The sequence below is a fragment of the Meleagris gallopavo genome, chromosome 3, assembly GCF_000146605.3.
Source record: "Meleagris gallopavo isolate NT-WF06-2002-E0010 breed Aviagen turkey brand Nicholas breeding stock chromosome 3, Turkey_5.1, whole genome shotgun sequence".
Classification (NCBI taxonomy): Eukaryota; Metazoa; Chordata; class Aves; order Galliformes; family Phasianidae; genus Meleagris; species Meleagris gallopavo.
Window position 1 is genome coordinate 12680495 of NC_015013.2, and position 13894 is coordinate 12694388.

General features: G+C 36.0%; 1 protein-coding gene across 1 annotated transcript in view; it reads right to left on the reverse strand.

Annotated features, from left to right (window-relative positions):
* Positions 1-13390, reverse strand: part of EXOC2 (exocyst complex component 2) — a 117457-nt gene extending 104067 nt beyond the window's left edge. The window contains exons 1-3 of the mRNA XM_003204773.4: positions 13237-13390; positions 8073-8249; positions 5517-5643 (exon numbers count right to left, since the gene is read on the reverse strand). Of these exons, the coding sequence (XP_003204821.1) occupies positions 5517-5643; positions 8073-8249; positions 13237-13354 (422 nt within the window). The 5' untranslated portion in view covers positions 13355-13390. The remainder of the gene's footprint in view (positions 1-5516; positions 5644-8072; positions 8250-13236) is intronic.
* Positions 13391-13894: the final 504 nt, after the last annotated feature.

Below are 13894 nucleotides of genomic sequence, written 5' to 3' on the forward strand. Positions count from 1 at the left end.
AAAAAAATTTAATATAGATATAGATATATACACATATACATACACAGGGCTCTTGACTATGAATGCAACACTAAGTTGTAACTTCTGTAAAGATTATTTTGCTCCCAGAGTCTCGGTGTGTGTTTTCCAGCATACATGACAATGTACACCAATTAAAAGCAAGTCCAAAAACAGGACACAATGACCAAAAGGTAACTTGAACCTCAATTCCACAGGAGTTTATAGGTCAAAAGGAGCAACTTTAAATAAACACAGATCCTGAATAGCAACCAGCGTAAACATGTCAACCTAGAGCTACTCTACACTCCCTCTCTGTCTGGTACCAGACTTCTAGAAGCAGGCTTTGTACCAGCTGTACTCTGTTAATCCTGCACGCAAGAAGACCAGCGTAAGGGACACTGGAGTAGACTAAACAAGACAAGTCAAAAGGTACTAACAAAGATCCCTTCCTAAAGCAAAGACACAGATGCGCTCTGACAATTACTGTCTAATAGTGCTGGGTTTATCAGAAATATGACAACAAATGACAACCATATCTGAAAATGGCAGAATGTGGTAAAACTTATTAAGAGATTGATACGCAGATACCTAAAATTGTTCATCAGACTTACAAGTAGTAAACATTACTATTATTTTTAACAACATAAAAATACGACACACATTCTGCATTTCTCTCCTATAGGTTTCTTAGGTGCCACTGTGATAAAAGTTTCCACAAGTCTATCATATCCAAGAATGAAGTTTCATACAAGTCCTTTAAAAATAAACACGGTACCACAGGCTCCAGAAAGCCTCTTCCTATCTCATAGCAGCAAAATGATGTTTGCCATTAGATGGCAGCATAAGATCATCTCTTCCCTTTGGCAGATGAACCGCTTTGGAAGCTGGCGTGGGAAGAGGGAAGCATCTGTATTGAGTGGGTGGATATAGAAGTATGTGGAATGTACTTAACATGTCAGCATTTGCTTTCATGTAGGAGATGTATCCACCATAATGACCTCAGCTATGTGCAAAACAACAAACAATACTTAAATTTTTTCAAACTACTGCAGTTACTGCTTCGTGGAGAGGAGGTCTAACAGTGTATGTAGAGAAGGCAGGGAATCTCTCACATAAAGGACTTATGTGAGAGTGTAAGAATGTATGCAACACATCTGAGCAAGCAATTCATTCACAAGTCTTGGGCACATTCAAATTTTTCATCATCTGATTTTACTCAGAGCTCTTCTGAAACGTCTCACATATTTTCTTTCCTAGAACTGTTCAAAATTTAGGACACAGTCTACCACTCCGTTCCTTGTAACTATTTCAAAGAGTGAGAACCAGTCCAATTACTGCAACATCACTGTTACTGTTAGTATTTCCATGCCAACTTTCCACAGTTCTCAGATTGAGGTCACTACACCGAATACTCTTTCTCTTCCTGAAAGCTATTTAAGTCTCTTGTAAAGACTTCTGGCTACATCTCTGTAATACCACAGTCAGGAATAATCCTTGGGGCGGAGAGTGGCACAGACTTGCTTTGCAGTTAAAGCCAGATGATGATAGAAAACTAAGGCTTTAAGTCCTTACGGCATCCGGAAAACTAATAAAATAGAACTCAAATGTTAAACGTTTTAAATATCTGCTTTATAATGTGAAGGAAATATTTGATAGCAAGCAATGTGCATTAAGTGATAGCACTGTAACAAAACTTTATCGAATTTACAAAACAACTCTTAGAACTAAGCACAGTCTATATTAAAGTAAAATAATCTCAAAGGACAGGTGATCTACATCTTTCCAAACTGTCTTTTCTGTATCGTTTGCTGATGACTGACAACCACCTTCTGCAAGGAGAACTACTCTCTCTCTACTTGCAGACTACCCACTTCCTGCCATTTCTTCAATGTGCTCCCCTCAGCTCATTCCTCATCTTCTCATATCCATTCTCACTCTGTTTTTCCTCTTTTGTCCCTTCTTTAAAAGCCTTTTTTGTTTGTTTGTTTGTTCTTTGTTTTTTTTACTGCATTTGCACAAGTTTGGCACTCCTTTTCTTAACAGCCATGAGGCTGCAAGGCGTGGGATTTGAAATTCCACTAAATCAGACCAATATTAAATGTGTCAGCTTCAAAATTCAAATATATCCTAATCTACACACGTTAAAAATGGCTTAAAGATGCTAAAGGTATTAACAAAGGAGAATGCTATGAAATCTAGTCTGCTTGTACACACAATTGTTCTTCATCATATTAGGCTAATTTTAAAACATCCCAATATTTCAACAATTTTTTTTTAATCATTTCTAGTAAAAAATCATTCCCTTACCTAATAATGGTTAATACCAATAGCCTGCTTATCTACTCCCTTTCTTAATTTATAATTGCCCATCTTTCCACCACTGTGGAAAATATTTCTCCCTACTCACTCATCCTTCAAGTACTTGAAAACATGTTTAACTAAACAATACGGTATTAAAGATTATTTTATAAAAGCAAACATTGTTTTGCTTCAATTTTTGAAGAAAATTATGAAAAATTTCCCACTGGGGAGGCATTTAAAATTGCACACAGAACAATCCATCTATAGTCACGACTTTAAACATCATGCAGTTACCCACAGCACATGGGTAGCCCTGGTATTTCATGTCTTTTCCCATCTTTCTCTCCTCCCCGTGACTTCTCGTTCTCAGTCCCTCCACACAACTACTTGTAATGCTTCCCTCAAACTGCTCATTTTCAACAGTAGTTCTCACCATAATCTTCCTGTTTTGCCTCCACTCAAGTTGGAGGTCAGCAGACCACAAGCTTTAACTTGACATTCCACTTCCCCATTCCCCCCATGTCACAAAATGGTTTTTGTTTCCTACTTGTATTTATTTCTGACTTCCTTTTAATTTTGAGTGAAAAAGAAATGTGAGGTTTCATTAACATGCTTATCACTAATGCTTCCAAATAAAACCCTTAAAATATGGTATTATTAGTTTCTTATTTAACAACCATCCAAATAAATGACTCCAAGCTAATCCTAAACTGATCCTGTTCAGGTTTCTGGAAAACAATTCTTAACTTATCAAATTCACACTGTCATGGCTGTAAGAAGTATTAATTTTGGTTCTACATTTGAGTACCACATTAAACATTTTCTCAAAATGAGAGCAAGCTATAAGTAACTGCATCATAGCCAATGCATTTAATGAAAGAATTCTTGTGAGAAACACAAGAGGGCTGATGCAGCTGAACTGATTATCTTGACTTAAATCTCAGATAAAATTTGAAAAAGCTATTACAGGGCTCAATGAAGAATTAAAGCAGAGAAAAATAGTTTTAACGTCAGTCACAAACATTTCATACAATGTTTGAAAACATATTATACAGGCTTTAAGATTAAGTGCTTCAGTGAATAAGTAACCAGACACAGTTAATATATTGCCATTTAAAAGGAAACTTGCTACTGTCTGACTGATTAACAACTTAGCGTTATGCGATGCCAACAGAATAAATCAGACGGACTAAGGAAGTACCTAATTTAAACAACAACAATAAAAAGCCAACAAATCAATCAGTGGAGAAGAAAACCTGAGAAAATCTGCAGATAAAAGTTTTACTATAAGCCACATTTCTTTTCCCAACAGTATTTGCATCATCTGCTAACTTTATCACCAACAATTTTTATTAACAGTCAGTAAAAATATTAAGAAAGATTTTGTCATCTGGAGTTTGAAGACAAGCTTGTCAAGGAAGGTGCAAACAGAGGAACACTAGCAAACATTAGAAGATAGAGGTAAGATAAAGGAATCCGGGTCATCACTGCAGAATGAGCAGCCATGTCAGTAGCAAAAGTAGCAATTTAGCTAACCAGTGCCTCCTGGCTAGTTCACACTGTAACACTGTGTTATAAAAAATAATGATTGCTATTTTATAACCTGAATTTACAAACAGGCAATGGAGGGTAGCAGCAGACACAGGAGGTCTTCTGTAAGGATTCTGAAACACTGACCACAGTTCTAGACCATCAAGTTAACAGGGTTGGAAAACAGAAGATGAAAGAAGAATCAGTAAGAAATTATACCAAGAGGTTGGTGAATAATGCTTGAAACAGAAAACATCTCCAGCTTATTTTAAAAATACGGCTTAGTATTTTGAAAAGAAAAATATCTATTTTAAGTAGGAAGGAAATGAGCAACCAGAGTCAGGAAGCTGATGACAAATCCACTAGAAATCCCGTACAAATTTCAAGAAAAGTGTAGTTTCTCAACAAAACAAAGTAACAATGGACACAGTGGATGTATTTGCCTATGTGATGCCCTCAAATTATGACTGGATATCTTCTGAGAAAACAGTCAAATAATCACAAACCATTGGACTGATACAGAAATAACTGAAGTTTAAAATACACTGAGATGGCAAGACTTCGGACTAAACAGTCATATATTTACACAGATTTAAGAACTACTCCAACTCCAGTCATGTTTTCTCAGGATTCAGACTCAGACCTAAAACTATTAGGGTTTCAAAGGAGCAGTAATTCAGGTAATAAACAAAACCGGAGACAGCTGAGTTCTGTTACTAATAATATAACAGAAGACGTTGTCTATTGTGTTAAATAGTAAGAGGCACTGATTGAATAAAATTCCAAGCAATTACTAACACAGATACTGGCAAACCTCAAATAAGCAGAAATCATATCGGGAATTTTTAGCTACAGAAACATACAATTACATTACCCCACCTTTGTGGGAGAGGAATTATTCTGAAATCGTTTGCATTCTCCACCATCTGATTAAAAGGATCAATGAAATTGCACAAGTACTTGTCACAAATAGACTATTTAGAAGACGAGACTCTAGAGTCTAATTTTAAATCGCATTTATTCTTGCTAGAGTTACTTCTTGATAAGGATAAGTACTAACCATGTTGACATGTCTAGGAGTTGGTCAGGTTTGGAGCACAACCAGTGTCACTTTTAAAGCTCTATGATCCTGTTTATCAATTATCAGAAAGTTTCTATTTCAGAAAAAAGTCAAACTCCACCATACTTACGAACAAAAGTAAAGAACTCCATGGGTTGGAAAGTAGTATTAATAACTCAATAAAATAAACAAGTTGATGTGGTATAATAAATCACATTTTACAGTACAATTTTAGCAACATAAAGCAATCTAAACATTCTTAAAAGCCCCATTAAACTCAGATGCTCAGATGCTCCAGTAAGCATTCCATAACCACAATGTATAAATCCAAAGCCTTAGGTTATTTACCAGTCCTCAAAATATAAGCATCAGTGGAGTTCAACACATCAGGCTTTTAGATCCATAGTTTTTTTTTTTATCTACAGATCTAATTAATGATCCAAAAATGGATTGTAAAGCAGAAGAGACTGTGCACCAAGAACTGAGTCCCAAACACTATGCACTAAAGCACATGCATTTTTAAATCCCTTCCTGCTCTGTAAACTATTAAAACTTTTCTAAAATTTACAAAGACATATATAGAGAGAAACACTAAAAAAGTGGATTAAAGGCATTTGGTACTCACTTGTCTATCTCAATACCAAGCGGATTAGCTGGGCGTAGGGACAAAGGGGGAATCCCTTTGTTTCTGTCAGTGCGCATGTCGTAATAGTTCATTTCATCTACCCAGACAGCAGACTGATCCAAGATACCTAGAGAAAACAAAGCACAAATCCTTAAGAAAACAAGGACTGTCAAGCACTATCAAATTCTAACATACTGAACTAATTTGAAAGATCCTGATAAATATAAAATGGATGCCTAGGTAATATATTGGAAGTTACACTGCAAAACAACCTGGATACAATTAAGCTGAATTATTTTATTTTAGCTGTTAAAAAGGTATTAATAATGACTGGGCATCAAACATTACCTCTTAGAGAATGTACAGGTCCATATAAATTAAAAGCGTTTTAATAATAGCATATTAACATTTTCCATTCCTTCAAGTATTTTGATATCTGTCTTGTCATCAGCTATTGTGAAAACAAGTAATTAGCCAGCGGCCTTCCTACCTGCATATTTTAGGAAAGATCCCCTTTCTGTGTCACTAATAATGAAAAAGTAAGGTAGTTTTGGCCGCATGCCAAAATAGATGACTCGAGTTGGACAAGGGACTGGCCTTGTTTCCACAGCTTTACAGCAATGACAACAGGTAAAGGTTTGGCTCTGGCCAAAAAGGCAGCCAGCCATGTTCATCATCACCCCCTTCTTTAACATAAGATATTCAAGACGAGAAAATACCCAGTCCCCAATGTTGTTTTTTTGTTTGTTCTTTTAATATTAATTTTCCTCTCCCATGACCAAAAATTTCACCATTAATATCTGCTCGTTTCACCTTTCTAGAGGCCAGCTCCTAGTTCAGCTTAAAAGAAATAATGCTTTATTTAACTCCATTAGACTGCAGAGAGCAAAAGACAAAAACAGATATTCTTGTAGGAATCTTAGTGCTAGAAAAGATGACTAGACAACTTCATCAATAAGGTGCTCTGAAACAAATGTTTAAAATACAATATTTAAAATACAATGTTTAAAAGAGGTTATTAAGGCTACAGTACCTAGACTGCTTGACAACATAACTTTAATGCTTAAACACCACAAGAGAAATACTTGAGACCTTGGAGGGTAGCTTGAACTACAAATCAGAAACAATACTAAATATTCAGTTTTTCCTTTTCAAGACCAACTGTCAGCTCAGGATTTAGATCTAAAACTCATTATCTGGTTTATATTTTGAATTTACAAGAACTCTCTGAAAGTAATGCCTCCTATTCTATAATGATGGCCCACAATATCAGAGTCAGATGCTAATGGTACGGCAGCAGATCTTGAATCTTCACACCAATATTCCATTATATTCTGTCGTAGTGTTACAGATGGCAGCAGAGGGGCAGTCCAACAGCATGGAAGAGCGTATGAAACAAAGGGCAATGAATTTCTACTGACAGAAAAAAATGGCACCCACTGACATTCATCAATGCTTGCTGAACATTTATCAAGACCATACAATGGACGTGAACACAGCAAGGTTGTGGGTGGTGAGCTTCAGCAGAGGCAACAGCCATGTTCCATATGGCCATGTACTGCTGTCTCACCAAGAAATGAAGAGTACCTTGATGAACTCAGCTGCACAAATTGGCAGATTATGACCAGGAAACTCTGTACAGAGCTGAATATTGTCTTCAATGTGTTGGAAACAATGGTGACAACAATGGAATATTGTAAACGGGTGATCCTTCTGAATTTCCTGGCACCCAGGCAATCATCAATTCAGACCATTACATCGAGATGCTGACTAAGCTAAAGGCTCAAACTTCAGAATAAGGCCAAAGAAGACAATCTTTCTCTTACAAGACAATAATGCCAGGCTCCATACCAGTTTGAAGACCATGAAGTATACTACCAGTGTTGGCTGGACTGTCCTACTACACCCACCACATAGCCCAGATTTTGTACCTTCTTTTGGCATTTTGTTCAGGATGATGAATGATGGACTGCACTGGCAACATCTTCCTAGCAATGACACTGCCACAGCAGCTTAAAACAGAAAGTTACCTCTGCTGGTGCAGATTTGGCTAGCACTGCATGCAGGCTCTTGTTCATCAGTATGCAAAAACACATAGTTATGGTGGTGACTACGTTGAAAAATAGCGTTTTGTAGTTGGAAATTCGCTCTATCAAATAGAGCTATTGTATTTTTTGTATCTCTTGTTGTTTCCATGGAAATAAACAGAGGTATTACTTTCAGAGTGAACTATATATCTAGTAAATTAAAAAGCAGTATGAATATTTTCTGGATCTGTTGTGAATTTCCTGAAAATTTTACAAGTTTAGTGCTTCTGTTTACAAATAAAAAGGACACTTTTCATTAGTCCTTGAGGATTTTATCAGGATACTGAGAAAGCAGGACTGATACCACAAATATCATTTGTACATTTTAATAATATACCCTGCTTTTTCTGGACAACTAAGGATTGTCTTGACATGGACCCATTTTAAACATACAATTCATTTATACAGGCATTCAATTATATTTTTGTCTAGCAACCAAAACAAATGCGAGTTTGAACAAGAGAAGTACCTATTTTTTCCGGTTTCAGCAGCTTGAAGGAAACAGTTGAAGTTCCTCTGCCACCAGATTTTGTAGTGACAATAATGTCTCCTTTGTCATTTTTAGCTTGTCCAACTCGACACACAATTTTACTAGCAGACATCCATTCAGCAGTGAGCAGACAATTGTGCCCACATATTGTTAAACCTAGAGGGAAGAAAAAAAAACAAACAAATTTCAAAAATCAACCTACTATGAATAAAAGTATCTTCTGAAATTCAGTAAGGCAAAAACATTTATGATGCTTCATGTATTTTAGACACAGACGTATGACCCTTCTCTAGTGCCTTACAAGCATCTACAGTTTAGGAGTCATGAATACATTTTTCAGATATTCCTCATGTGACTTCAGTCCTAGTGTCTTAGTGTCACTTGAGACTGTGCTACTTTGAGCTTATTTTAATCTCTTTCATCAGTTACGGAGCTACTGCAACTAAATAATATCCTCCATCAGCAAGACACAGACTACAGAACTGCTGTTCACCATTGCACACTGTAATACTGTAGAAAGTTTGCTCTGTGTGACCTGGCCCAGCAAAAAAACAAAGAACAACTGCTAACTGTTCCCAAAAAGACAATGTTTCTTCAAGTTTATTTAATGATACTTCTGCAGACACTGCAAAAAGATGATACTGGTTTAAAAAGAAAAAAAATGCTCCTTAACAATTATTCTGTCTTCATTTCTTCTGTATAAAATCTATGATTCTGCTGAATAGACTGCTGTTGTTGTATGCATATAAAAAAAACAGCCATGTGACATTCATTTGTCTCTTCCTCTATACTTTCTCATAATTGAAGTAGAAATGATGCATTCTGGAAGAAAAAATACAACATTTTATCCATCGACTCTTTGAAAGGGTAGATAACAGCAGAACAAGGGGAAATGATTTTAAGTTGAGGGAGGGAAGATTTAGGTTGGATGTTGGGGAAGTTCTTTACTATGAGAGTGGTGATGTGCTGGAACAGGCTGCCCAGAGAAGCTGTGGATGCCCCATCCCTGCAGGTGTTTGAGGCCAGATTGGATGGGGCATCCTGAGCAGCCTGGTCTGGTATTAAACTGGGAGGTTGGTGGTCCTGCCTGTGGCAGGGGGGTTGGAGATTCATGATCCTTGAGGACCCTTCCAACCCAAGCCATTCTGTGATTCTGTGACAAAGCTCTCTCACAGAGAAAGATTAGGGCATATTAAACACTGTGTCAGTGTTTAATTTTGTTAGTGTTTAGCATTTAATAATAGTTTTAACAACTAAGAGTCGATGTACACTTTAATATGAGTTCAGGTTTCCCTGAGGCTTCATATCTCATGTGGTCTGACCAATCAGACCAACTGACAAACCAATCTCATCAGTTCTGGTCAGATCAGGAGTCTGGCTCACGGAATAGAAAGATTTTTTTCCTTGGATCTACAAGCTTCACATTTCCAATTTGAACTTCTTTATCTTGAAGAATTAGGAAGCTCTTAAGATCTATAATATTGATACAAAAAGGTTCCTAATAGACTTGATTTGTAGAACAACTTCATTACCGTCTTCTTAAAAACACCCTTTACCATATGTCTAAAATGATAAGGCCATACTAGCGTGTTGGCTGTACTAGAATACGTTAGTCAGGCATAGCAGTTCTTTCCCTGTTGGTTTGGCTTGGCTAATTTCTAGAAAGCTATGACCAATTTAGCAAATACAGACAGAAAAGGATCAGCATATGTGGCTCAATACCAAAGCTTCGCACTTACTTTTCCTAACAATTTAAACCCCTGACATTACACAGCAGACAAATTTGGCAGCTTTCATGACTTTGTCAGACATTAAAATGCCCTACTCCCTGCCAAAATCTATTTTGAAAACAAAACCCAAAAAATAAAAAACAGAAAGGCCTTGAATCTTATTACTACTGAAGGAAATTTTACTTGAGCAAGGGCACGCGATGCATTTCTTACGCATGCCTGAAAGGAGGTGAAGGAAGCAAAAACAAACAAGCAAACTAAGTCTTTCAAAACAAAAACAATTTTGTTTGCTCTTTATTTGCAACATTTTAACCAGGCTAGAATATTTATTTTTTCAACAGATGGTGAAAAAAACACATATTTACGACGCGTGGCTTTTAACCTTATACTAAAATTATTAAATCTTTTGGTTTTATGTTTTCTCTCTGATTGGGAAATACACTGCAGCAGAAATTAAGACTAAGTAATAGCCTGACCATTCATAAAGACAGATTTTTCACCCTAGAGTTTAAAAAAAAACCCTGAATTCTTAATATTAACATATTCATTTGAGTATAATCTAAGGTTGAGCAATTTGGTAGGGTAGAAGCTTTCAATAACAATTTTGAAGATCCTTGTATCAATTATTTCCCAGTCACTAGAGGTTCTTAAAGCTCACAAGAGAACACCACGTGATCTGACACTTCTTAAATGGAGGGAAACTACATTTATCTGTATCTTAAAAACACAAACTAAAAACTCAGCTTCTTATATACTTCACAAAATACAGCAATGGCACAGGGCAACTGCTGAAACAAAGGCATCTGGAGAGAGATTCTCTGGTGGTAAAAATAACACTATTTTCTCCTCAAAACAGAGACAATTTCTCCTTAAATAAAACCTTATTTTGATCTGCTATAAGGTACGAGGATATTTGAGAATATAATATTAGAGGTCTAGTTTTCATAAAGTATTTTGGAGATTTTTGGATAATTCTATTTCTATAAAATTATCTGCCTATTTCAATAAACAGAAACAAGTAATCCTCATGAGACTTCCCAATTTTGGCTGAGCTTATGAATTGACTATTTTACAATGTCTTCAAAAACACAACTGCAAGCATCATAAAAGACAAATTAAATTTCAAGAGCATAAATGCTGTGTGAATCTCCCGGATGTGATGTTTTGTACTGTGAGCTATGGAGTTACAAATAAAATGTTTATTTAGTTTCAAAGATACAAATAGATTACAAGAAGGCTCTCCCTTAAATGAAACCAAAAGCCAAATTCTATCATGTGGTACTCCATGTACATAAAAAAATAGCTCACTGCTTTTTGTTTTACATTAATGTATCTCAAGTAGTAGATTATAAACGTTATAAAACCCTCACTCAAACTTGCTTAAATTGCATGCCTACAAAGACTCACTTTTGCAAGTATTTCCATCCAAGTCATGGGGACTATTTACATGCCTAATTTAACCATTAAATCTTAATGTGTCTGGGACTTCGGTCACTTATTGGAAAAGCTGATATTCAAATGAGTTAAATGGAAAAAAAATTACAGCAAATAATTTTTTACTTTTACCTTAAAACATGAGATTAGCAGCAGCTATATGTTGCAGAGTTACTCCAAAAACAAACAAAAAAAAATTAGCAGTCAGTCAGCTGTAATACTGAGAAACAGTTTGGGAAATGCCTTTCTTTCAAGAACCTAGTGTTGTTCACTTACATAAAGACTACACCAATAAGCTGATGGGGTTACTGAGACACATTAACCACACAGATAAGTAGGAATGTACCTACTCATAACACCACCAGTTTTTGAGTATGTTTCAATAAACATTCATGCAGGGTACCACAACCCTGTCTAGCAGCTCAGAAAAATACTAACTCTTCTCTAAAAGAGGCAGCAAACTGAAATTAGGGGGAAAATTGTAGTAGTTCATGCTTGGCTTGGCCATAAAGCTCATTGTGGTGGCCAAGAATGGAATTTGGGAATCTTGGTTTACTGCCATGAAGTGAAGTATAGGTTCTAGCAAAGCCAAACAAAATTCCAATAGACTTCAGAAAAGTCATGATTCTTCAACAAATTAGAAAGATTGTCTGTAGCATGAATACCAAAGTATACATACACTTAAATTAGAAAAAAGAAAACAGGAAATTCCAGTAGTTATAGTTACCTTGGATTTCCAAAAGATTTTACTAAGTTCTTCTCTAAAGGACTAAGAATATTAAATAGCCATAGGATATGACTCAACTTCATAAATGACTTGCTAATACACAGAAGCAAGGCTGCAGTAAATGGTATGTTTTCACTGAAGAAAATTTCCACATGGCATGTGCTAGAAACTCTGCTGTTCAGTATACTCATAAATGACAAGTTAAAGAGGTTACAACATTTGCTGATGATATTAATTCATTCAGAACATAAAGACAGTAAAAGCTAGAACAAAATGCAGAACAGATCTTATGAGACTGAGTGGTGCTATAAAACAGCCACTGAAATTCAATGAACAAAGAGAAGCACACAGGCAAAAGCAATCTTGCATTCACAGATGGCAGGCCCCAAACTGACTGCTATACCTCATGCATTAAAGCACGGGACTACAGTAAGCAGATCAGTGAAAAACATCAACTTGATCAATGCTAATTATATGGAAAACAATTCTATGAAAGAAAATGAGCATACAGTATTACGTAAAAGTACATTCACATCCTGTACACTGCATGTATCCAAGATGATGTTCTCCTATCTTGAGATATTAGTAATAAAACCAATGCATTGAAAAACAACAGAGAGGGTCAAAAACATATGCAGAAAAGTTAAATTTGCCTGCACTTCTCATCTTGGAGAAGCGTCAACAGAAGGTAATGGTCATAAAGATCTACACAGAAGAATCACAGAGAAAACTGATCAGTCTTCCAGAACCATAACAATTCAACTGACAAAAAATCAAAACAGTGAAAGCTCTTCACACAATCTGTAGCTGAACTGTTGAATAACTTTGTCGTAGACTGTTGCAGACATACTAATTGGCTTTTACACTAACTCAAGGAACAGTAATGCTCAGTGACCTTCACAATACACTGAAAACAGCTCTAATAGAAAGTCTCAGTGCCTGGGAAAGCAGCAAAGGAGTGTACCTTTGTATCTGCTCTCTTCTCACACATTTCCAAAGGCCCTCATTAAGTTTTCAGCACAGGATGCTGAGTTAGGCTAAGGGGCCATTTAACAAAGTACAGTTATTCTGATTTGCTAGACATTGAAGAGCATCCCTGAGTTCATGGATTCAAGTGCATGGATGTGAAAGGGCATTTCTCATAACATGCAATAGATTTCACCGTATTATTTGCAAAGAAAATATACTTCTAATCAAATCCTAAATGTGCCACTCAACAGTCTCCAAAGTTGTAAATTTATTTTCAGCTTACCTATGAGGTCTGTTGGCCCAGTTCCCAAATTTTCTCCTCGAATTGTCACTTTTGTCCATGAGATGCCTTCATTGGGAGAGATGCCAGTCACAAGTGGGGGCTGGCGTGCTCGAGACATGATGCCTACTTAGTTACTGCAAACTAAGTCACTTGCACCTGTTGAGTAAGAAACAAACATTTAAAAATGATTATATTATGTAGAAGTTATTTAAAAAAAACCTTCTAAAATAATAGAAAAAAATTGCATATGTGAAACACCATTCTCAAAGCTCTTTTTACTGCAGTTATCAAACAATAAAGAATACCCATACTTTTTCGCAGTTCCATTTTTTATAATAGGCATAGCCCTAGTTCAGATGTTAAAAGAAAATGTAGATTCAGAAAAAAAAACCCAAAAACCCTAAACCACCAAAACACTTTATATACTCCAAATCACATTGAAAATTCTCTATTTGAGAAAACTCTTCTATTATAAAATTATCAATTACATTTCTCAGAAATTTTAGAATTGCTAAGTAATAGACTACGGACATGTATCTGGATTACTTCCCCATCAAGCACTGACTGTCTGACACAAATACTTCCCTGGGGAGGAAATCCCAACACTACTTGTATTCAACATCGACATTTCGATAAACTGAGAGAAGAAAAACATTGC